The sequence below is a fragment of the Mandrillus leucophaeus genome, unplaced genomic scaffold (assembly GCF_000951045.1).
Source record: "Mandrillus leucophaeus isolate KB7577 unplaced genomic scaffold, Mleu.le_1.0 Scaffold103, whole genome shotgun sequence".
Taxonomy (NCBI): Eukaryota; Metazoa; Chordata; class Mammalia; order Primates; family Cercopithecidae; genus Mandrillus; species Mandrillus leucophaeus.
Genome location: NW_012098432.1, coordinates 6,130,847 through 6,156,219, shown reverse-complemented (window position 1 = coordinate 6,156,219; position 25,373 = coordinate 6,130,847). Strand labels below are relative to the sequence as shown.

General features: G+C 38.1%; 1 protein-coding gene across 1 annotated transcript in view; it reads right to left on the bottom strand.

Annotated features, from left to right (window-relative positions):
• Positions 1-25,373, bottom strand: part of ST6GALNAC3 (ST6 (alpha-N-acetyl-neuraminyl-2,3-beta-galactosyl-1,3)-N-acetylgalactosaminide alpha-2,6-sialyltransferase 3) — a 343,179-nt gene that overhangs the window by 311,273 nt on the left and 6,533 nt on the right. Inside the window, exons 2-3 of the mRNA XM_011977990.1 lie at positions 16,475-16,529; positions 9,195-9,389 (exon numbers count right to left, since the gene is read on the bottom strand). Coding sequence (XP_011833380.1) covers positions 9,195-9,389; positions 16,475-16,529 — 250 coding nt within the window. The remainder of the gene's footprint in view (positions 1-9,194; positions 9,390-16,474; positions 16,530-25,373) is intronic.

Genomic DNA, 25,373 nt, shown 5'->3' with positions numbered 1-25,373 from the left:
CTGTCATGTTATCTTAGTCCTTGTATTGCCAGACCAAAACTCTTGGTTTCATTTTCCTCTCAAATCAATAATCTAGATTGGGCATGGTGGCTCATGCCTATAGTCCCAGCGCTTTGGGAGACCAAGGCAGGCAGATCACCTAAGGTCAAGAGTTCGAGACCAGCCTAACCAACATGGTGAAATCCTGTCTCTACTAAAAATACAAAAATTAGCTGGGTGTGGTGGCGGGTGCCTGTAATCCTAGCTACTCCGGAGGCTGAGGCAGGAGAATCGCTTGAGCCCAGGAGGCGGAGGTTGCAATGAGCCGAGATCACACCACTGAACTCCAGCCTAAGTGACAGAGTGAGACTCCATCTCAATAAATAAACAAATAAATAATCTATTAAATACTTGGCAAATGCCTGTTAGGCAAATGCCTATTAGATGACTCAGTTAACCAGACATACCATTTCCCAAACTTGGGGCAGTGGGGGGGTGGTGGATAACATTTGATATAAAAGTATATAGTTATTTTTGAATGGCTATCTTTCTTTTGTGAATAAGCCTTTGTAAGGCTACTCTGAAAAATGAGAACTCACAATTTGATACCATCTACTTAGTGACAAATTACCTTTTAGACATTGAATATAACTGTTTAATTGAAATTACTTGAATGTTCACTATTCTTAAGAACAGTGAAATGAATCTCTTGTGTAAGATGGTTACTCAGCCATCATCATTACAGGCTGCAATGCAAACACCTTCTAGGTGGTATTGTTCCAGGATACTCCTAACTTGGGTCCATGTTGTTCTCTTCTTTGGTGAACCCCAATTTTAACACTTCTTTAAATTACAGTTCATTGCTGATCCTTAGCACAATGTCTGGGACAGAATAAGCACTTGTTAAAATATTTGGTGATTGACTAATATTTACGGTTAATACTAATTGCCATTTGACGAAAGCTTTTTGCGCTGGTCACTCTGCCAGGCCATCAGCTTGAGAAGAGCTATAGAAAAACTCTCTCCATCAGGACATGAGTTCTATCATCTTTTTCAACCCTCAAATCAAGGTATTTGTGACAGATACACTGTTTTGTTTTCCTTTGCTTGTCACAAATGAGGTAATTTGATATTTGAATTTCTAATAGGCCCCTTTCAAGTGTGTTAACAAGATAGTTGGCAAATGGGGACTTTTCTACCTAAGGTTCTGTAATAAATAAAATTGTGGTATATCTTCCTGGGGAACTAATTACTACATTAAAACCTATGATAATAATGGATTTTTCATCAATCAAAAATGTGATTTGTAAAGTGAAAATCAATCTAGTTTGACTGCTGATGCCTCACAGCAATAGAGAAAGTTTCATCTAACAATTATAATAAAACTACATGATTTATCAGTTGAGTACGACTAGCAATTCAGGTAGCAATCAGTCTTGTCCAGCCATTTTCTGGCATTATAACCTTGGGAAATTGACCTTCATTTTTCTACCACAAAAGGATAAGCTAGTTTACTAAGCAATATGTTCCTAAGCAGAAAGATAGACAGCGTTCACCCCTTGCAGACACCTGAACTGACTAATGGATGTGACTTGTGTTTGGCCCCCCAGCAGGTTTGAGACTGCAGATTTGGAAAGACCACTTCTCTCCTCCTTCAGGTGGCACCTTGTTTAAAGATGAGTTACTGAACATTTGGTGATGGTGGCTATAAAATAACTACAATATATCAGCTAGGACTTTTTTGGTTGCAAGTGACAAAAACAGTTCAAACCAATAAAGTAAAAAGCAGACAAATATATTGGCTTATACACCCAAGCCATGGGGGATGGGAGGGGAGGTTGCCTTCAAGAATTGAGCTTGGAACCTGAAGTGTTGTCTGGGTCTTCACATTAGCCTTGCAACTTGTTTCCGCTTCTCTCAGTGTCTTTGTCTCATTCTCTCTTGGGAACATAGCTACTGACATCCAGAGAATCACATCCCAACAGCTTTACCACCAGAGAAAAGGGGGCCTTTCCTGCCAGTGTTCCCCAGAAAAACAATAACATTTGAGAAGGCTTCAGAATGGCTTACCTTGGGCCATGTGCCCACCTCTCAACCAATCACTTGATTGACCAATCACTAGCCTGACTTTTCTGCTCACTCTTGTGGTCAAAAGAAAGGGCCACCTTCTCTAATAAAGGGAAAGTGGAGAGTAGACAACCACAAGAGGCACAATATACACCTACCTAATTTTATATATATATATATATATAAAATGGTGTGTGTATGTGTGTACCATTTTACAGCATTTACACTATTTTACATACCATTTTAATGTGTAACATAGTATGTTGTATATATTCTATGTATGTTTGTATTTAAGCAGCTGGAACTTGATCTGTGAACATGTGTGCATATATATGTTGCGTGCATGCATACATGTATGTATTTTCCATATATTTGTACATACTGATTCATAACTATGAATGGATATATATATTGCACGTATGTATTACTCCTATGTCTACATAGGAGTGTGGTCTTTCCATAATCCCACTCACATTCCTAGATAATTACCCAATGAATGCCTTTTCTATCTTCTTCTGTACTCCAGAGTAAGTTAGTTCCAGCCAGATTGACCTATGTATTACTTGTACATGTGCCTGATTTCCTTCTCTGGAAGTCAGAGGATCACAGAGGCCTGGGCACTACTTCAGGGGCCTCTTGGAAATGGTGAGTTGTGTCCATGTCAGGGGTACACAGAGAGAAGCATTGTCAGAAGTGACTCCCTACATAGTATGTAGGGCAGTAGGACCAAGGTAAGAGCACTCCAAGACTAGGTAACTAGCCAAACAAAAAGAAGAGTCATATGATTAGGACTAAAGGTATTGAATCCAGAGAAAGGTATGAAATGGATCCACCAAGTGTAAGGCAATGATGATTACCAGCATAGACATTAGGGTTTTACTGTAGCTTTCCATGTAGTGTCCTTGGCCTACTGGAAGTTATAGGGGCTGAAGGAAAATGCACAATACATATTCTGAACCTTTGCTTTTTCACCCAACTCTACTTTCTCTTCTTCCTCTGTCCCATCCAAATCCTTCTCCAAAGCACATGTCTCACCTCTCCCACAAAAGCTTCCTGAAATTATTCCAACCCACAGTGGCATCTGTCCTTCTCATTTGGCACTCAATCATAGATTGTCTTGAGACGTGGTCATTGATTGAGAGTTGCTATTTCACCACCAGACTGAGGAACATAGTCATCTCTTCTCCACTCAAAAAATACATCCTTTCATACTTGGGAAAAATGATAAGTTATCCTTAAAATGACAAATCCAATATGGACATGTCAAATTCATTTGGGAGTAAGAGCATGGCACAGATATGGTGGTAGGGGTGGGGCTGTCAGAACAAAGGATGAAATCAATGAGGAGGGTGGTAAAAAGTCACAACGTTTTGATTTATTATATATTAATTTAGCTGTTTCCTTTTCTATAACAATTTAATAGTCAAATTTTATTTTGCTTTACGATTACATAAATGGGAATGTTCGGATTTTAATTAACAATTAAACTGATCAGTTTAAAACTTTTGGAACATACATTTGCATATAATTGCTCTCAGTATACTTATGTAAAACCCAAAGCCTCTATTACCAAATATAGAAAACCTATTCATGTCAGCTTTAGTTACATGTGTACATTTATTTAAATGTGTGGAGTGTGTGCTTTTATCGCCAAGAAAGTCAGCTCTCTTCCTTAATTGTTACTATAACCATAATTTGGGAAATTCTATTGCAACATCAATATGTTATGCACATCTTTAATTAGGCTAGTGCGGCCTGTCTGTCACAGCAACTGATCCTAAATATTCCTCTTTAGTCTACTCGAGGTTTTAAAATGTTCTCATTTTTTAAAGAGGCATACTTCAGCCTCATTAAATTGTCGAGTAAGTCAGTGAGCAGCCCTGCACTTGCTTCCTGTGTTGTGGAAATCTTGTACCTCTCCACTTGGCACATTTCAGGCACCCAGGGAAAGGGCACTCTTCCCCAAATACCAGAAATCCTCTGTAGCCCCAGCATCTTAAGGGGAAGATCCTATCAGATCTGAGGAAGACATCTGTCACCCTCACTGATTACCAGAAAGATCTGGCCTTGGCATCCTATTGATCACCCGAGCTGGATCCTTTCATCTAGCAGTAACTGCAAATAAACTGCAGGTTGCTTGCTCTGAGCAACGTCTTCACACCAGGTCATACAACAAAAAAGACAACACAATGACAGAGTCCATGATAGGCAACTACAAAGAGAACCTAGCCTGAAGTTCATTTTCTCCTTTTTCCCAAAAATCTGCCACGATCTCAACAAGAGAAAGCAAGATTACCTTGAACCAAGCCCTAGACTACCTTAGTCCTTTATACTTTCTCTGTCTGCTACAATTAATAATTTAAAATAAATAGTATTTATGTCAAGGAGAAAATAGGGTTTTAGGGTATTGTCAAGCATGAATATGTTTCTAATTTTTTTCTGGAAAAACACATGGGTGACATATGCTTTTTACCATATCCAAAGTCAGTTGATAATACAGTAATTCTGCCATAATGCTATAGTTGGAATCTTCATACTGTCATTTTTAAAATGGAGGATTGCATTATAGACACAGTAATGATACAGCAGGGAGGTGAGGGCAGGGTCTGTTGCAAAATCTAAATCACTGTGATCCAAGCTTTGGTTTGACATCATGGTTGCTATCAGCTTAAACATGTGTTGATGAGGAATTTGGGGCTCTGTGACCAGCGAAGACTTTCAGAATTTCAGCACTCACCCAGTTAGTTGGCACTCAGTTTTCCTTCCCGCTTCTCAAGACTTCCCCTCCCCCATAGAAAAGAACCTTAGTTTGCACTGGTTGAAAGTGAAGGGGAGACTGGGTAAAGAGTTAAAGCCAATCACCAACTCTGTTATATTTAGATCATCATTATTACAGTGGGAGGAATATTTTGATCTTTCTATTTAACTCCTTTATAATAGTCATCACAGTTTTCACTTGTTCCTTTTTATGGGTCTATATCAGGGAAAAAAATAAACAACTTGACATGTAAGCAAAACCACATCTCTCCTGTGTTCCTTTTACTTTTAATTTTTGTATTTCCCCTGGGAACAGATGATTTAAAAAAAAAAAACAAAACAGATTAATTGATAAAATGAAGCAGAGCTTAAACTGGGTATAATTTACTATATGTGGGACCTTCAGGACAGGCTGTCATAGCTTCACAAACCACCTATATTTTCAGTTGTGCCAATCCAAAGGGACCAGAGTCATCTATTTTTAAAAGATAACTAAAGAATCAGATTTTGCTCCTAAGCAACCCTACACTCCACAGTGTCCACTAGATGTTTGACCTAATTCTGCTGCCTCCCGCTCCACTTTTCTTTAGACAGTAGTGAAGAGACGTTCTTTCTTGTACTCATTTTAGCTCATAAAATCTATGTCTAGTTACAGCAAATTCTGGCCAAGCTGGAACATCAGTCAATAAAACCATCATCAACAGCCATTGTTTGCAGATGCTCTAGGTCTGGAAATCACTGCTGGCATGCCTGCATATTTAAAAAAAATACTAAGAAGTTTAGTAATTTCCAGAAAGCATATGCATGTAAGGGGAAAGAAACTTCTGAGAAAACTTTAAGGCCCAAGATCTCGAAATAAGTGGATCAGCTTGGTGATCACCTGACTCAGTTCAGCTAAACCTATTGACTTTCTCAGGATTAGAATAGAATGAATAGGGACATAGTGTGTGATAATCTCTGAAGCATGGTTTTGTGTTCACTATTTAAGCTATTTGCCCTAGAACATTGAACTCACCACCTATCTTTTCAGCTATATTACTTTGGCTCTTGAAAGCTTTATCAAACTGTGTCTCTTATTTAATGGAACATTTCTGCAACAGATTGCACCTGAGGACATTATGGTGAGAACAAACGCACAATCATTTGGGAGTAAGAGCATGGCACAGACATGGTGGTAGGGGTGGGACTGTCAGAACAAAGGATGAAATCAATGAGAAAGGTGGTAAAAAGTCACAAAATTTTAATTTCTTCCCAATTTAGCCTAGAACTACTTGAAAATCTGTCATTCTCTTTGAGTGTTCTAATATTTTCAACTTTCATGCAAAATTTTCTGCCCCAGCACCTACATTCATGTTGCAATATGGGGTCTATCATGCATAGATCAGAACTAGAGAAATAAGTTGCCTATGTGTCTGTTAGTCTTTATATAAAATCAAATTGCTTATTTCAAATATTCCTAGTTTGCTTTAGATAGCTTAATATCCCATTGCTTCTTTTTAGTTATTTCCTGCTGCTGAATTAGGTGAATTGCCTTATATGATTTCTTACCCATGGTAAATGGTAAATAAACATCCTTCCTGGGATCAGAATATATTTTTAATTTTTTAATAAAATAGACATACAAGTCCAAAAAGTATAAATTTATACTTAATAAATGGACCGTAAACATCTGTGTAACCTCCGACAGGATCAAGAAATAGTACATTGCTAAATCCCCAGAAACCCATTCTGATCACAAACTGCCCACTCCTCTCAGAGGTAACTGCTAGACCCCCTTTCATGATAATAATTTCCTTGCTTTTTTTTTTCCTTTTTTTAGTTTACCGCTGTATATGTCCCTAAGCAACATAATTTAGTTTCGTCTCTTCTTGTGACCCATAAATGGAATCATATTGTGTACTTTGCTTTATCTTCCATGTGGTCACATATATTTGCAGTTTCTTCATCGTCATTGCTGTATGGTATTCCAGTGTATACAGCACGACTTTAACTCATTCTCCTACTCATCAATATTTAAGTATATTCTAGGTTCTGGCTACTAGGAAAAATGCTGCTACATGTTCTGTCCATGCCTTCCGGCGCACGGGTTCATGAGCACCTCTAGTGTAGATATCCACAGCTAGAAATGCTTGGGCATGCAGTATGTAAATCTTCAACTTTGCTCAATACAACAGTGGAGATGTTTTTTTCCAAAGTGGGTATTACAATTTTTACTCCCACTACACGTATACAATAGTATCTGTTGTTCCACATCCTCACCAACACTTGGTATTGTCAGACTTCTTAATTTTTTGACAGTCTGGCATTTTGTGTGTATTAGTATCTCCTTGTGATTTTTAAATTTCTTTCTCACTGTGGTTTTAATTTGTAAAACCATGATTACTAATGAGATTGAGAACCCCTACATGTGTTTATTCCCCCAAGTCCAGGATCTTTAAAATGTACATATAAATTCTGGTCCTCTGGATTTTGATAATTTGATATTATTCATACTGAACACTTCATGCCATACTGGAACATACAGAGAAAGCAAAAGAAATTCATTCATTGAATAGCAATTTGAAGCTGGGAACCTCATATACTTTGACCTATTTTATCCTCAAAATAATTTTGCTAGGCTAGCGTTGTTATCCTTATTTTGCAAATAAGGAAATTGAGGCTCTGAGGTTAAGGAAGTTACCCAAAAGCAAATATACTGCTTAAGTTCGTTAAGTGTTAGAACTGACTCTCAAACCAGGCCTGTATGCTTCCAAAGCCCAAATTCTTTCCAGTAACTATGTTTTCTCCTAAGAAATAACCTTTGCAAGAGCAAAATAATATTCAATATTCTTTTGTAAAATCACTGCATTAAAAATTACATCAAAATAATTTCAAAGATAGTCCAGTTAATAGAACTAATTAAATAACTGCATCTATAGGTCAGTTTTTCCTTTCACACTCCAAAATCAAATTCATTAATATTTAAACAAATGAAAGAGTCTTTGATATTTGACGGGATTTCCCATATGAGAATACTTCGTGAGACATTTTAGTCACATGTTTCATTTTCAGCCTGTGACAGGCACTTGTGAATTGATTAACACCATACAGTAGGTTATAGAACACTAAATGACAGCCAGAAATAAAAGTAACAAAAGACGAGAGTGAGACAAACTCTCCTCAAAGAGATACATTTTTATATAGGTAATCAATTTATTAGGACACTCAACAAATTCAAGCAATAGGCACTTTAAAAAATTAATTTAAAACCAATTAAAGGATAAACATCAAAGATCCTAAGAATGTATGTGTTATTAATGGTGCTTTTTTCAACTATCAAATTCTAATAAAAGTCTGTAAATCCTGCAGATACAGAAACAATTTTCGAAGAATCAAATTAACCAGAAGCAATGACACAGATATGAGATTGCCTACAAAAGCGGGTAGACCAAGCTTAGCATCCTCCCAGAATGCTAAGAATAACTCTCAGGACAGGAGTAGCATTCCATGCATGACTCTACCCTCTACTATCTTTACAAAATGACCTTTCGATGGGATCTGATCCAAGACTCTCTCTGGTGATGTAGACACACTGGTAGCTTGTATCTTTGTTACCAACAATTTCAAACAGGCTTGGACTTTGTGTCTATGAATATTAAACTCGCATTCATCCAACTCCATAGAAATGAATAGTGAAAACAATTTTATTAAGCACTTCTATACATGTCACATATTTTATGAGGTTCAATTTTTATTTTACTTTATGAGACAAATGCTCGCTTGCAAAAGTGCTAGCATAGTGTGCACTTTCTAGTTGTCAATATACCTCCATCCTCTCCTGTACTACCAATTGGCTACAAAGATTTAAAAGTTCAGTGATTTTAGGATTTACATGATTTTAACCCCTTTAAATTTGAAAACTCTTTAAATCCCATTATCTCTGCAGCCACTGCAAATTTTAAAATCAGCTTGGCCTTTTCTAGGTCCAGGTCTAAGGATTTCAGAGTTTTAGGAGTATAAATGCATTTTTGAAGTTCTATAAAGAGCTCTCCCCAACTGGTTGACCTACAGGAAATCAAGCCAGCCAGTTCTCCAGCTGGTAACTGCTGATCAGAGTTTCTAAATGGAGAGATATGTACGTTATGCCACAAACCACCAGGAAAACAAGTAATTGCTTCCTTGCCTCCATATGAAACCAGTGAATCAGAAGATTTAATGTAGGAGGGGTGGCAGATTTAGACATTTGTCAGTAAATATCTAAGAATAATAAAACAGAAGATGTTGTAAGGGACCCAAGCAAGCTCTCCGGGGCAGAGAGAGTAAGTTCAGTGAGTTGGAAGCCCTCTGGTTCCTAAAGAAAAGCTGTTACCATGGATACTCTCCAACTGCTAGGTAACCCTCTGAGATCTTACCTCTTGTGTCTTCACATTTATGTATCCATAGTGAGTTCGAAGGGGCCGCCTGTATGTGTAGGAGAATGGTATCCACTTTGTACCAGGTTGTCCAAAGCAGTTTAGTAGCAAAGGGAAATTCACTTCATTTACAAGACGCACGACCAGCAGGAAAAGGAACGCTGCTATGAAGCTCACAGCAATCACAGACTTTCTCTACAAAACATTTAAAAAAAAACAAAAAGAAGAATGAATGACTTTCAACCAAAGGCAGTCACAGAAGGAGGTTCCTTTATTTCTCTCTTTTTCTTTCACAGGGGTTGAACAATTCTGTCATTCAGCGTATTTTACCTGGAAATGGAAAATAATTATTTGGTGACCAAATTGTCCTAGTGTGCTGGGCTGCTGAGAGAAAGCAGAGCTGCTTTCTTGAACTTTTCCATTGCATCTTCACCCTTCCTTATATCACTATATTCCTTATAAACTCCTATTCAGTTTGCAAAACTCAAATCAGAAATTTCCAACTACAGGAAATCTTTTCTAGTTGCTCAATCCCCTCCTCACCACCATGCTTTGACCCCCAACCTACCCACTCTAACAGAGGTAAAGTCCCATCACTGCCATACTTTAAAGACATTTCTACTGTACTTTTTCACTGTGTAATTATTTATGTGATTTTCCTACATGGATTTGTGAGTTCTTAGAGAACTGGAATGTACTGTGTCTTCTTGATCTCCGTATCCCAGGCTCTTAATATGGTACCTTACATACTACAGGCATTCAAAGAACATTTGAGTGAAACAAATGAATGAATAAATAAATGAATGAATGGATGTTCATATTCTCGTAGACACAGTATCATTATCACTCATTCTTCTGTTTCTGTATCTAGCACCCTCTATGAGTAGGAAACTCTGCCTGTGCTACAGGATGTGCAAAAGTAAGATTCAAAAAACTAACAAGAGGGGGGAATAATTATGCCAAGAGCAGAACATTCCTCTACACATGCTGCCATGGAAAAAAAGCAGGAACAACTGCCTCTGATTGACACGGGAGAAAGCAAAGATGTCTTTGAAATTGAGCTTGATAAAATGCCTGTGTTTTAACTGATAGACGTGTGTGAACAGAGCTTTCCAGATAGAGGAAACAGCAAGGAGACGAGAATACATAGAGTTACTCATAGGCATACAGTAGTTTGTCCTACTGGAGCACAAAGAAGGAGTAAAAGATAGAAACACAAATGATAACTTCATGCTGAATTGCCTCAGATATCAAGCTAATACATCTATACTGAGTTTGCTAGGTGATGGAAAGCCAAAATAAATTTTTTTTGTTTGCTTATTTGTTTTGTTAAAGGGGATAGTTGGCCACATAAATGTCTTTCTCTGAGAAGTGCCTGTTCATATCGTTCACCCACTTTTTGATGAGGCTATTTGTTTTTTTTCTTGCAAATTTGTTTAAGTTCTTTGTAGATTCTGGATATTAGCACTTCATCCAATGGATAAATTGCAAAAACTTTCTCCCATTCTGTAGGTTGCCTGTTCACTCTGATAATAGTTTCCTTTTCTGTGCAGAAGCTCTTTAGTTTAATTAGATCCCATTTGTCTATTTTGGCTTTTGTTGCCATTGCTTTTGGTGTTTTAGTCATGAAGTCTTTGCCCATGCCTGTGTCCTGAATGGTATTGCCTAGTTTTCTTCTAGGGTGTTTATGGTTTTAGGACTTACGTTTAAGTCTTCAATCCATGTTGAGTAAATTTTTGTATAAGGTGTAAGTAAGGAAGGGGTCCAGTTTCAGTTTTCTGCATATGGGTAGCCAGTTTTCCCAACACTATTTGTTAAATAGCGAATCCTTTCCCCATTGCTTGTTTTTGTCAGGTTTGTCAAAGATCAGATGGTTGTAGATGTGTGGCATTATTTCTGAGGCCTCTGTTCTGTTCCATTGGTCTATATCTCTGTTTTGGCCAAAGCCAACAAACGTATGAAAAAAAGCTCATCATTACTGGTCATTAGAGAAGTAGAAATCACAACTACAATGAGATACCATCTCACGCCAGTCAGAATGGCGATCATTAAAAAGTCATGAAACAACAGATGCTGGAGAGGACGTGGAGAAATAGGAATGCTTTTACACTGTTGGTGGGAGTGTAAATTAGTTCAACCATTGTGGAAGACAGTGTGGTGGTTCCTCAAGAATCTAGAACCAGAAATACCATTTGAACCAGCAATACCAAATACCCAGCATTACTGGGTATACAATCAAAGGATTATAAATCATTCTACTATAAAGACACATGCACACGTATGTTTATTGCAGCACCATTCACAATAGCGAAGACTTGGAACCAACCCAAATGCCCATCAATGATAGACTGGATAAAAAAAACATGTGGCACATATACAACATGGAATACTATGCAGCCATAAAAGAGGAAGAGTTCATGTCCTTTGTAGGGACATGGATGCAGCTGAAAACCATCATTCTCAGCAAACTAACACAGGAATGGAAAACCAAACACATGTTCTCACTCATAAATGGGAGTTGAACACCGAGAACACATGGACACAGGAAGGGGAACATCACACACCAGGGCCTGTTGGGGGCTGGAGGGCTAGGGGAGGTACAGCATTAGGAGAAATGCCTAATGTAAGTGATGAGTTGATGGGTGCAGCAAACCACTATGGCATGTGTATACCTATGTAACAAACCTGCACGTTCTGTACATGTATCCCAGAACTGAAAATATAATTTAAAAAAAGAAAAGAAGAAGAAAGTTATGAATTATAATCAAACATCAGTGTTTAAGATGCTTTGGAGAAGGGAGAGACTATAGGTAGGTAGTGACTAGTTAGGAGGCTATCCCAATTGCCTAGGAGAGACGTAATGAAGGATGGAAACTAGGACAGAAGCAGAAGAACTAACAAGGTGGATAAAGACGTGAGAAACTTGATTTAGGTGGGAGAAACAGAACGTGGGCTACTGACGGGACAGAAGTGGCTGATGGAAAATTCAGAGATGCCTGAGATTTTGGGTCCATGTGACTGCAATATTATGGGTCATATCAGGAGAAACCAGAGTTGTCAGAGCAGGAACTGATTTAAGATAGTAAAAAGATAAAGCCCTTGGCTTTGTAGTTTTCAGCGACTGTCAAGCAGTCAGGTGGAAGGTCAAGTCTAGAGTAAGAAGGAGCACAGCTGAAGCCATGAAGTGCAGGGTAAAGACACAATAAAATATTCTTTCATATAGTTGGGCTAGGCCCCCTGATTCTTCTTAAAACTTAAGGAAAGTCACATAACTGTCTGACAAAGACCAAAATGTTTATTGTTTTTGCATTTTCAGCTTACCACTACCTGGTGGAATTAGTTCTTTTTGCTCTTCCCAGACTCTCCCAAGGAAGTCAAGAAACCTGAAGGCAGTTCCTGTATCCTCCCAGGGCCAGGTTCATAGCCTCTGTATGGGCAGTGGAATCAGCCCCCAGGAGTCAGTGATACCCAAAGACAGTCTTGCTTCTTGCTCACCTCCCATAATTTGGAAAAGCCCCAGCCTTCTGTCTCACCAGCCTTATTTTCCAATCACCTGAAAGTCCCTTGAGCTCTGCCTCCGCAACACCCCTTATCTCACCACTAACTACCACAGCCTTACCTCATTGAACCTTCTAATCATGAAAAACTGTTTTAATTTGCTCCTCTGTGGAATCATTATGTCCACAACATTGCAATGTGTCAAGGTAACAGTTTAATGAAGTGATGGATCTTACAAGTTTAAAGGGACATAGACCAGAACAGATGGCTAAATAAAAGCAAAGAGGCCAGTCACCCATTAAGTAAACAGGTAAGAACCTTTTTCTTAATCGTCATTTGGTAGCTTGTTGCAAAATAGCAGCTTGCTTTGAAGGAGACCCAGATGGGATTTGTGCTTTTGTTTATTCAGAGCCCAGCACGGCTCTCTGGTTCTCTCGGTTGCTGCATTGCATTGCATGACTTGGGGTTTGGGGACAAAGATGTGGACAGCCTTTATGAATCCACTGTTGTGTGCAGCAACACATACATAATGCATACATAGAGAAAAATAAATCAACCATTTTGAGAGAAATTTCAAAACAGGATGAAATAGCAGTTGTAAAAGTCTGCTCTCTGGCAATCCATGTCTGCCTCTCATGTTCTATCAAAGGGAACCAAGTAATGAGCACAGAGAGGGTGAAGAGAGCAACCAGAGAGCAGAAGCCAGACACCGACTCCTCTGTGTACCACTGGGAGTGGTATTCTGCAGTGGACAGAGGTTCCTTCTGCAGCTCAGGACCCCAGCTCAATTTCTGTTACATTGCCTGGGTTTGATTCTTTGCCCTTCTTCTTGTATAGCATGAAAGTGTTCTCATAGTGCTAGTATGAAACCACTCTGAAATTCCACTAGAAAAGGCATACCTTCAAGTACACTGTGTGCTCCAGATGACAAGTACAACAGAATACAATGCACACTTGCCTTCTTCTAGTAGTCACTTCCACCAGATCGTGACCTCAAGCTTCAGCAACTACAATGAAAACCATGGATGAGACAGAAGCCTACACATCGCTGAATGCAATGAGAATGTGTGTGTGTGGTAGGGATGTGGGAGGTGGGGAAGTGAACAAAGTACTAATATGCATGATATCCATGCATGTATTACATGCATATCATGCAATACGTACTAAAGAATTTACATATTCAAGCCACAATTGCTCATTGAGTCCATACTCTGTGTAGAATTGGCTAGGTGCTGAAAAAAACAAAATAAAACCGTAAAAGACACACCATGCTTCCAAAGAGTCACAACTTAGTGCAGCTGGCCAGTAAATAGAACACTATAATACCAGGCGCCAAATGATGCTAATGGGGGATGCACAGGGTGCTATGGAAGGCCAGAGGAAGGGTGGGTATAGGAGGAACAGTTCAGGGAATGTTTGTCTGGGGTGGTGATATTCCAATAGAGTCCTGAGAACTGCAGGGGCCTCACCAAAAGAAGACGTGAAGGGCATTCCAGGCAGAGGGATTAACAGTTTGAAAGGCCATTAATTTGGTCAGGAACCTACAAGTCATTTGGTCAGAAGAATACATAGACTCTAAGTTGTAGGAGATGATGCTAGACAGAGTTAAAATAATGAAACAAAAGATAATAAGCCAAATAAATGAAGTTGGATGCAATCAACTGTCCTATCTACCCTACATTGGGATAATGAAAGGATAAATGTATATGAAAGTGCAATGTTTCGTAATTCTAAAATATTCTCCACTTTCCAAACAAGTAAAAATGTATCAATCACTTCATTTTATCTGAATTACCATTTAACACACCACAATGCCTTGTTTCAAGTTGTTTGACTTATTCCATCAATAAATGTATTCCATCTATGGCTTGTTCTAGTAACTGTTTTGAGTCCATCAACACTTAGCAAATTAGAAGACTCTACCTGTTTACACATGTCTTCTACATCTAATGATTTATTTATGGAAGTGATTGCTGCTGCCTATATTGAAGTAGTCAGAACATCTTTTAGATTCAACAACCACCAATTAGATTAAACAACACTAAGTACATGTCAGTTTATAATGTATAACACTCAGCTCAACAAATTTTACATACTGCAAAAAAATGGCATATATGCAATATAAACAGTCATTCCCCTAAGATCAGAAGCATAAATATTAAGTGATACAATGGGTGGAAAATGCAGAACACAGTTCCAGGCACATAATGAGCACTCGAGAAACAAGCTATTATGATGTAACTACTGATTGTCACAGCCTCAGTGAACATTAGCCAGTGTTGAGCACTGGTCAGACCATATGAAATGCATAAGAACTAGAGATTTTTTTTTTCTTAAATATTCCAAGCAGCTGCAAACCCTTGAACTGTTCAGCATAACTTATCCATACAAGTTCTGAGAAAATGTCACTGTGCCCAAATAGATCTGATGAATTGCTTTAGGGAAAGCTTTCTCCTTCTTTGTTCTTCATTTTGTGCAAGTCTGAAGGGGCCTTTAACAGCTGAGACATTTAGAATTTAATCCCCTCTGTGCTGCAAAAATATGCATCAAAAATGTGGCATTCTAGTTGCTTGCTCTTTAGAGTGGGAATATCATTTATCAGACTTCATAACAGAAATACCTATTCCAAAATAAAATCCACAGAGAATCCATTATTTTGGGAGAGACCACAAGTGCAAAGATCTGGAACTAGCAAATTTGCAATCTACATTAATATGTATATGTTTTTATTCTTTCTACTGTAGAAGTAGTCTTTAACCACAAAATAAAATCTTTAACTTTTAATCCAGTCTATCGCCAGATTTTTTGTTTGTTTGTTTTCTTTTTCCTAAATTATAACCAATGGTATAAAGTTGCGTTTTTTATTTAAATAATATTGTTTAATGACCAAGTAGTCACTAGTGTGAAAAGGCATATGCTTTTGTTCACATGCTGTCATTTATTCAAAAATAAATATTAAGGACAATGTCAACTGTATTATGTGTATCAGTGTTCAGTCACTTCACACATTGATGAGTCCCTACCCATTGCTTCTTTGTGATTTTATTAAATGCTAATTCTTCTCCCATATAAAAAGTTGTGTCATCAATATGTTATAGTTCTATTTTACACCACTGACCAAGTTCCAAATCTAATTCTCTCTGAATGCAATAAAGCTTATTTCCATTTGCACAAAGATGAAGTAGCAAAGCACAGAGTATATAAATAAAACCTTCATTCATTTTATTTCATCATTGAATCCAAAATCTGGGTGTATCCTTCTTGTTAAACTATAGTGAACTCTAGGAAAAACCCCACTAATTTGTTAGGGGTATGGGTAAGTAAAGAAAGCCAGAGGCTCCCATGTTCTCATAATCAGAACTAACCCTTTGGATTAAATTTATACGTGTCTATCTGTCCAGCCACACTGAGAGACTTTGCTTTCTGAGCTTTTCATTCTATGTACTCGATATCTGTCTTCAGTTCTACCTTGTGAAAATCGTTGCTTTCTTTCTTCTCTATAAAGGGAGATATACTGAATCAATATGCTAAAGAGACCGAATGAGATAAACTTGTTTTTCATGATTTTACAAAATGAAACAAACTCAGTGAATATAGCCACGATTATTTCTATGTTATGTTGTAGCAGTTTAAAAATCCAGTCAGGCCAGGAAAAACCTAAATCTACTCCCTGAATAAAATGAGAAAATGTGAAGACATGTTAAAAACTCATTGAGGTTTTTTTTTCTTTTTTTTACTATAATTTAAGAATAGGTGTTAGAAAGTTCAATGTAACCTCTTACTATGTCATCTGATACATTCATAATGCTCATGTTAACTTCAAATTCTCGATAATGTCTGCAGCCAAAAATAAAAATTAAAAAAATTTAAAAAAAATTTAAAAACTTCTTTGGAAAAAGGTTCCTCAGGAAATGTTGGTACTTATAATTTTTCTCTACGACTGGCTTTTTGCACAGAAGAATTTATTACAGTGATACCCATGAAAACTCTATTGCCTTGATTTTTGTTTGTTGGATTTGTAATTCTTACTGGACTATAACCATGTCTGAAGGTGACATACTGATATGTGCTCTAAATTCTTAAAGTGGATTACCATGTTGAAGGCATCCTATCACTTTTACACTTTTTTTAAACTACCAACATTTTGTTGTTTAGTTGCATCTTTGTTGAATAAAAGGGTCATTGGATTGTGGAGCTGAAAGAGGAAGACATACCCATTCCATCAGGTTGGTTCATACAAACTGCCTACAATAAGAGTCTATACAATTGACTGACAAAGGGTACCTAGTGTTCTCTAGCAGAAGTGGAAAAATAATTGCTTTATTTTCCCTGAGTGCTAACCAAGTGTACCCTGTAGTTGTCTTTTTAATACTGGGAATAAAGCCAGAGTTGGGCAAAATGAATTACATTTGTCCACAAATTGCTGATTTCAAAGTAAATGTAATTATCATGCTTCACATCAGCCTCTTAATTTTCCATATGAATTAGGTATTTTGTTTATTGACAAACTGCATTACAAAATCTTCCTAAGGCTGGTACCAGTTTTTAAAATTTCTGAACCAGTTATATGAGAATGTTCCCATTGGTATGAATAACAATTAACAACTTAGTTAATTCATACACTAAAACATGGGCTCTAGAGGCAGAATATCAGAATTCAAGTCATCTTTACCATTTTCTTGATCTATGACTTTGGGCAAGCCACTTCACCTCACTATGCTTCTATTTCTTTGTCTGGAAAATTGAGATTTTATAAAGAATTCTCTAACTGATAACACTTATTAAACTTTATGCTCTGTTAAGACTATGATGATTATTCATGCATTTACACTCTATCTGGACTATATTCTCCTAACTAAGAGAAAACACGCCAATCTGAAAGTAATAATTGCTGGTTTTTATACTGATAATTTATATCTGCTAGTGATACCTGATGAAGTAGTCCATGCTTGCTCTTGGTATTGTCTTTCCTGAAAGAGTCTTTACTACTTCCCAAACATTGGCCACACCACCTCCAGACTGAGCTTTCCAAAATCAAACCTGATCCTGTCTATCCTACATTTAGATCCCTTTAGACTCTACAGTGTAAGTACAGACCCTTGGTATGAGATACAATCATAATTACATCTCTTCTTGCCTCTCTAGTTCCACTCCTTCTGCCCTACTCAAAGCCTCCTCTCAACGTATTTCTTTCACCGTATCACATATTCTTCATGAGGCTCCTGGATTCTGTCATGTTGTTCATTATCCCAAAGTGATCTTCTTTGAAATTCACATTACTACTCTTTTCTCAATGATATCAATTATTCTAGTACCCACTATGTTGCCTAAGGCTGCCCTTCTTAAGACCAGATATGGACTTGACCCATCAGGACTTTCCATCATTTTATTACCCTTAAGTTACTTGTTTTTCCATCAAATTCTACTACTTATGAGAAGGAGTGTTCTCCAATCCACCTCTTGCCCTCACTCAGATCACACCCCCTGTGCCCTCGGCATTCTGTTGAGGAAAGGGAGGTGCTAACTAACCAGGAACAATGAAGGTAATCAGAACAGGTGCTTTTGTTTAATTCTCAGCTACTTTATAGGCTTCGTTGGTTGTATGTGGCTTCTGCGAACCTCTGCTTGTCGTTTTTTCACTCCAAATGAGATGAGTTTGTCTCTTAGAATCCATTCTTACCTCCAAGGTGTTCAGGACACAGAAGCAGAGCATAAGTGTAAATTCTGGTGGTCCTGGTGTCATTAGGCCAGACAATGATGAAAATGACTATGATGATAATGACATCAGCTAGAACCTCTTATTTTTCTGTGAATCTACATGACCTTACATTAAATAGCATTTATCCTCACACCTCACATGCATCTCTCTGTAAAAAGTGAAGTAAGAAGGGAAGTCTCCTCTCCCATCTCTCCCTTTCCTGTCCTCCATGTTTCAAGCTGGACTTCTCAACCTTCTCCAAAGCCCCTTTGCTACCCAGTTATTGTGACCTTTTTCATGCTGCACCTCCTGGCCCCCTTGCTGTATTCTACCACCTCCATCTCTGCAAGTGCCAATATAACTCAGCTCAAAGAGTGTTTCCCCCATAAAGCCTTTATTCCTCCTTGGCTTCTAGTTCATGGATAAGGGTGGGGTGGGATGGGGTGGATGGAGAAAGAAGATGGGGAAAAGAGGGAAGAAGGAGAGTGGAGGGAGAAAGGAAGGGAGGGAGGGAGAGAAAGGTTCCCCCTTAATTTTCTCTTTGAAAATTTCTTGAGGACATGGAGAAAATCTGAGAAATATCTCTCATAACGCAGTATCAAGCAAAATGTCTTTAACTTAGAAAATATTCAGTAAATATTTGTGGAAGACATGAAAGAATGAAAGAGAGAAAAAAGGAAGAATAGAGGCATTAAATGATTTTTTTTCTAAATATAAGTCCTAAATTATTTCAAAAGTTTCAGATTCAGATTATTATAAAAATGTTTTCCCATAAAAGAAAAAAGGCAATTTTTTTTCTTTTTTTTCTTAATTCATCTCACTTTAAGATTTCTGTGTAGATTTGAGGTGAATGTGGTGGGAAGAAGACGGAGAGGGTTAGGGTGTGAAATATAAAGAGAAGTGAGAAAAATTTAAACATTTGTTAAACTGGACTTTTTACTAGGAAATTGCTTTGAAGTTCCTGATAGAACTTGTAAATCTGAATGGTGATAAACTAGTAAACCTGCTTGGAGCAACATTTTTTATATGGCACATAATGAAAAGGCTTACAAGAATCCATATTTTTTAGATAATCAACTCTTGTCTGAGATTGACAGCACTTAGAGCTAGAATCCCATATCATGGAATGAGAAATAGATAACAAAAGAGTATCCTATTCTTCTGATAAGGACAATAGCCTATATTTTTAGTGGAAGGGACTTGCAACAGCTCACCATGTACTCAGCAAGTATCAGGCATTATGCCAAGTACTTCACAAAGCTAAAAGTGGATTCTCACCAGGGGTGTACCTGTAGACTCAGGTGGTCAAGTTACACTAATAAGGCAAGAGAATAGGGTCTGGAGGCAGGGAACCTAAGGCCGTTTCACACTGACTTCCTAGGACTAAATTGAAATAAAAACCCTAACTTTCCACAGCTAGGTAACAAAAGGACCAGAGACTACTCCCTTTGCAAAACCGCACCTTTTCTAGGTGGCAGATGGAAAATGGAAAGTATCTCTGATTGCTTTTTGCAACCAATCAGATGCTTGCATAGAAGTGTGACCTATGAAACTTCACTTCAGCCTTTGATTAATTGCTGTCTGCAACCAGTCCGACTGATTGTGGGCCAAGTCTTCGTTTGCATAGAAGTGCAACTTTGTAACGTCACTTTAGCCTCTGACTGGTTGCAGAAAGCTTGCATAGGACTGTGACCTTTGTAACCCAGCCTCTGATTGGTTGCTTTCTGCAACCAGTCGGAGTGGTTGCAGACCACCACTTCATTTACATGAGGTGAACACCAAGTGGCCAATGGGAAACCTCTGCGGGTATTTAGACCCGAGAACCTTCTGCATCCAGGCCCTTGAGCCCCTTACACTCTGGCCACTCCCACCCTGCAGAGTGTACTTTCATTTTCAATAAGTCTCAGCTTTTGTGACTTCATTCTTTCCTTGCTTTGTTTGTGTGTTTTGTGCAATTCTTTGTTCAAAACGCCCATAACCTGGACACCCTCCACCGGTAACACTAAGTGAGACAATATGTGCAACCCTGGACACACAGTATATGTTTTCTTACCTAAAATTGGGGAAAATAAGTGTACCTATCTAATATAATTATTGAAGGTTTAAATGAGTTAGCACATATAAAAAGCCCTTAGAGCACTGCCTGGCAAAAGGGAAGTGCTAAGTAAATGTTAGCTTTTATTGTTACAGTGGTTCATCAGCTATAAGAGACCATCAATTGTTAGTCACACTTACTCTAAATAGAATAAGAAAGAAAAATAAGATGGGGAGTCTAATAAGAGACCTCTGCAAAAAGCTGAAACACCAAACAGCGATTCCCTTTTAGCACTAGAATATGCCAGAAAGAAAGCTTCCATTCAGAAAGGCACAGCAAGAAGAGAAAGAGGAAAACTAATCTTCCCTGAGAACTTGAACCACAAGCAGATACTCATGCAGGTTTCTGATACAAGTTCATACTGACAGTGTGGGGGGAAAAAAAAAAAAACACCTCAGCAAATAATTTTAAATGGTCTCAGGTTGGTAGTGCCCGCAGGTGATCATGTGAAATAAGGCCAATCCTATGCGGACAAATTTAACTTTGTTGCAGGCTGATAGTGACTGCAAGGAAGTACTGAGTACAAGTATTCTTAGGTATGTGAAAATGTGGGAAAACATTTTAAAAATCAATGAAATATGGTGGTATCATTGTTGTCGCTGCTGTGGTCACCACCACCATCATCATCCTCGGGAACAAAGAATCAGAAATGGTGCCTGGACTATTTTAAATGCATATCCCTCATCCCACACCCTTAAGGAGGCATAACCAGAAGTACATAAAGAAAGGATGATAAACAGTCCTAGAGCTTCCCAAGACATCAGAATTTACCAATGCAAAATACCTTTCTGAGTTTTTTCTTCTTGTCAAGATTGCACCTGTGGAAAAAAACAACGCTTCTTTTTTTGAACTTGGTTTACATTATGTTGCTCATGCAGGCATATCCCACCCTCTTCCCATACATAGATATCAATTGTGGTACCTCCTAGCGTCTCTGTAAGGAATATACACTGTCCTCTTATAGGTCAAAGTTGAACCTCGGTAGAGTGACACATGCATATTAAACAGTCTTTCATTGAAACACAAGTAGAGTTTTGCTAGAGCACAGGTCTCATGGTGATAATAAATAGTATTGTGCCAAGAACACTTGAATTTCTAAGTAGGACAGTTTTCCTATCAATTCTGAACTTAATATTGCATTGACAGTCATTTGAATCACTAAAACAATACAAAGCATATTCATGTATTACATATAGTCTCCCTTGCTAGATCAGCAAAGGCAGAAACATCTCCACTATTAGGCAGGAACCTAGATGTAAAATGCACAAGGTCTGTTATCAAAGAGCCTTTGATTTTTTTTCTTTTTATCATCACCAGATTACTCTGTGCCACATTTCCAACAGTATTAGCAATCCCAGTCTGGATGTCTCAGAAGCAACTCAAGTTCAATAGTCCAAATCCAAACTAATGATCTCTGCCTCTCTGATCCACTCTTCCTTACCTATACTGTTCCTCTGAGTTGCTGCCACTAAAGTTACTTTGGAGCCCCAAGAATTAAAATCTTAGCTCTACTTAATAGCTGAATGACCTCAGACATCTTAATTTTCTTTTTCTCTGATTCCTCATCTGTAAAACCAAAGGGTCATTATGAAAATGAAATACTTAGATAGCACAGAAAAGGCCTAGCTTAGTGCTCATTACATAGCAGACAATCAATGATCGTCAATTTCCTTTTTTTCTCCACATATCAGGTTGTCTACATAAGCTATTCTTTCTTCATGCAATGTCTTCTTTCCTTTCCTTCCTCTTTCTCTCTCAGGAAAACTTCTACTTGTCCTTCAAGATCAAATTCAAATGTTGTCTCCTCTGTGAAACTGTCCTGCCCCGCCAAAAAGATTCAGAGCACTTTGTTCTGACTGAAGCACACTTCACATCCTGTAGCAATCATGTGATTACCAAGCACCCGTCATCATTCAACCAAATTCAGCAAATACATACCACATCATATCCCACCGTCTCCCCAAGCAGACATTGCTAATCAATCATAGCACTATTTCCGCCTGAATCAGGATGCAATTTCAGAATCCTCTCAACATAATGTTGCAGATGGTTGTGATACTAATCAGTTTACCACTTAGCACTAAACAGGCAGCAGCTTAAGGACAGAGGCTATATCTAGGTAAGTGTACAAGCTGTCTGACCACAAGTCAGATTGTTAACCTCTCTAGGTTTCAGTTTCCTCATCTGTACATCCATTTTTTAGTGATCTCTGCTGGCTCCTGGGTTTAATGACTCTATGATGATAACCGAGGGACCTTGATTGTCTAGAGCTGGTATCACTAGAAAAGGGGTTTGCAGCACAGCTTTGCACATGGCTCCCACTCTGGCCCACATCCATTTCTTATCACAGAGTTAGGCATGCCTTTAGACACTTGAAAATTGGAGCCACTGTCTACATAATTGAAATAGGGTGAGGATTTCTGATCTTTCAACTTGGCAGATAGCAACTGCCACTTACCAAAGCCTACCTGATTGCAGCTATTTTGCACCTGCTGAGAAAAAGTTTGCAGCAAAAGAGATTATTTCCTTTTTTAACCCTTGGCTGAGAACTCACCTCCATATTTTTTCACCCAGTTTTGCAGAATAGATCAGGTTCAGTCTCCCAATATGTAGACGGACCCTGATAGGTTAATGCACATGGTCGAACATCTTCCACTAAGCCAAGGCACTCACAATGGGAATTTTAAATGTCCACTGAACTAGTTTGTTGAAACCTGGTATCTTATCAGAAATGGTGCTACACAAAGCAAAGAGAGCCTGAGAATTTTTATGCTATGCATATTTCTTAAAATAAAGGGAAAAATCTGTTTCGTATCTTATATATGACTGCATAATGAAACTTTCTCTGGAGATTATTTGTTGATTCCATAAGCAAAATATTCAGATTTATTCAGTAAGCATTATTGTGAAAATATATATGAAGCTAGTCCCCAGGGATGAATTACCAATACATAGTTGTGGAGAAACAGAGGCCATTTCTCCAAATTTTGAAAACAGATTCAATTGGTGGGAGGTAACTTTGTGCTGGATCTTAATATGTTAACTAAAACTTCTGCTCTGGTGCCCAAGACACTCAATGTATCTCAGCTTTGGGAAGAATTTCTCTTTTGCAGAATTAGGTCCCAATGACTGAACTTTTACAACCCCTGACAGGCTTTACCCACCATACCTTAAACCACACATATACATCCTCTTTTTAAAGTTGCAGTGACTTGCTAGACTGTGAGCTCTTGAAAACCAGAAGCTGTATCTGTGTTGTTCACTAATGCTTCCCCGCTGGCAAGAGCAGCCAAGCCAGAAGCCTTGTGCACACAAACTAGAAAATACACAAGAATCTGGGTATTTTGTAGACCCAATCAAGAGCTTCCCAGTTCATCTGTTTCAACCACAGATCTATTGGCCTAGTGCAGCAAGAAGAGAAAGGTCACCTCCACACCCTCATGTCTCCTTCAGCACCAAACCACCAATTCACAAGATGATACTTCCAGAACACATAATTTACATTCACTTAAAAACAGCATTTGCTGAATTTGCTAGGTAATTTTTCAAAAACCTGAAGCTGGCCCTATATTCTTAGCATATTTTGACATTTTTATGCATTTTATTTTTAGGTGGTATTCTACAAATCCGGCTTTGCTCTTGATTTTCACAAAGCCTTTTCTTCCTGAGTAAAATAGGTGAGCAGTTCAGCAACACAGGACAGCTTTTATCTGCAAAAAATCTGCCTTTCAGCAGAGCAGACAGTACAAGCAAAACAGAGGCAAACACATGCAATATATTTCCTATATATGGATTGTGATTCTTTTTTCCCATGGGATGTACAAGTGGCAAGATAGTTTATTCCCATGTGGTGCTGATAGCGGGTCCTGAATATTTCTGAATATATCACTTTTATTGCCTTTTATACTGAATTACTGTGAAAGAAAAAAATACTTTTGTGAAAATTCAAAATCAAAATACATTAGGGACTTTTAGAATCCACCTCTAGGACATAAAGAAAAGCTTAAGAAAACAAATACTTCTGCTAAGGGATACCAGACACCACTCCCACTGGGACAGGGCCCCTTCACAGAAAGGGAGACATTGCCAAATATTTATGCTGACGTTCAGGGAAAAACTGCAGGTGTACCATCCGGGTTTAGTTACTCTGAGCCCTGTGCCTGCTGCTTTAGAACTTACCATGTACATAATGGACAAAATTTGCCCGAGGGTGCTTTGGCCTATAATATTTCAGTACTGCATGCTGCTTCTGGGATTTGGTTTATGATACTTTCTAATGGTAGATTTCACTAGAAATCTCACCTCTCCTTTGCCCATCAATCATAAGGATTCTTGTTCAGTATATATCATGTGTTGGTTTTTTGGGTAAGTTTTTAAGATAGATCTTCTCCTCTTTCTACACAATTAAGAATTCCACAAACTAAGATATGTTATTTAAATCTCTTTAATTGCCAGCTTGTCATTTCCTACTTAGGTGAGAGGGAGTTGTCTGTATGGCAAGATAAAGTCCAAGTGTCTTAGCATGTTATAAAAGCCCCTTCATAATCTGGCCTCTGACTATTCACCCAGCCTCATCTCTCAGCCTCCCAAACTTATACCCTATACTTTATCCATGGTCAGCTTTTTATGGCTCTTGATAAATTCCATACTTTTCAATTGCTACATATATTAGTATAGTTTTTTTTTCTGTACACAACTTACGTTTTAGGGGAAAAAAAATCTGTCTTCAACCCTAAAAACTTTACTTCTCTGATACTTCTCCTAGCTGTTCTTCTGTCTCTTCAGGAAGCTAGTCTCTTGATTCTTGAGGAATAGACAGATAGAGAAGATAGTTTAGATATGTAGATAAAAACAAATAGATACAGTACAAATTATATATATAATATAA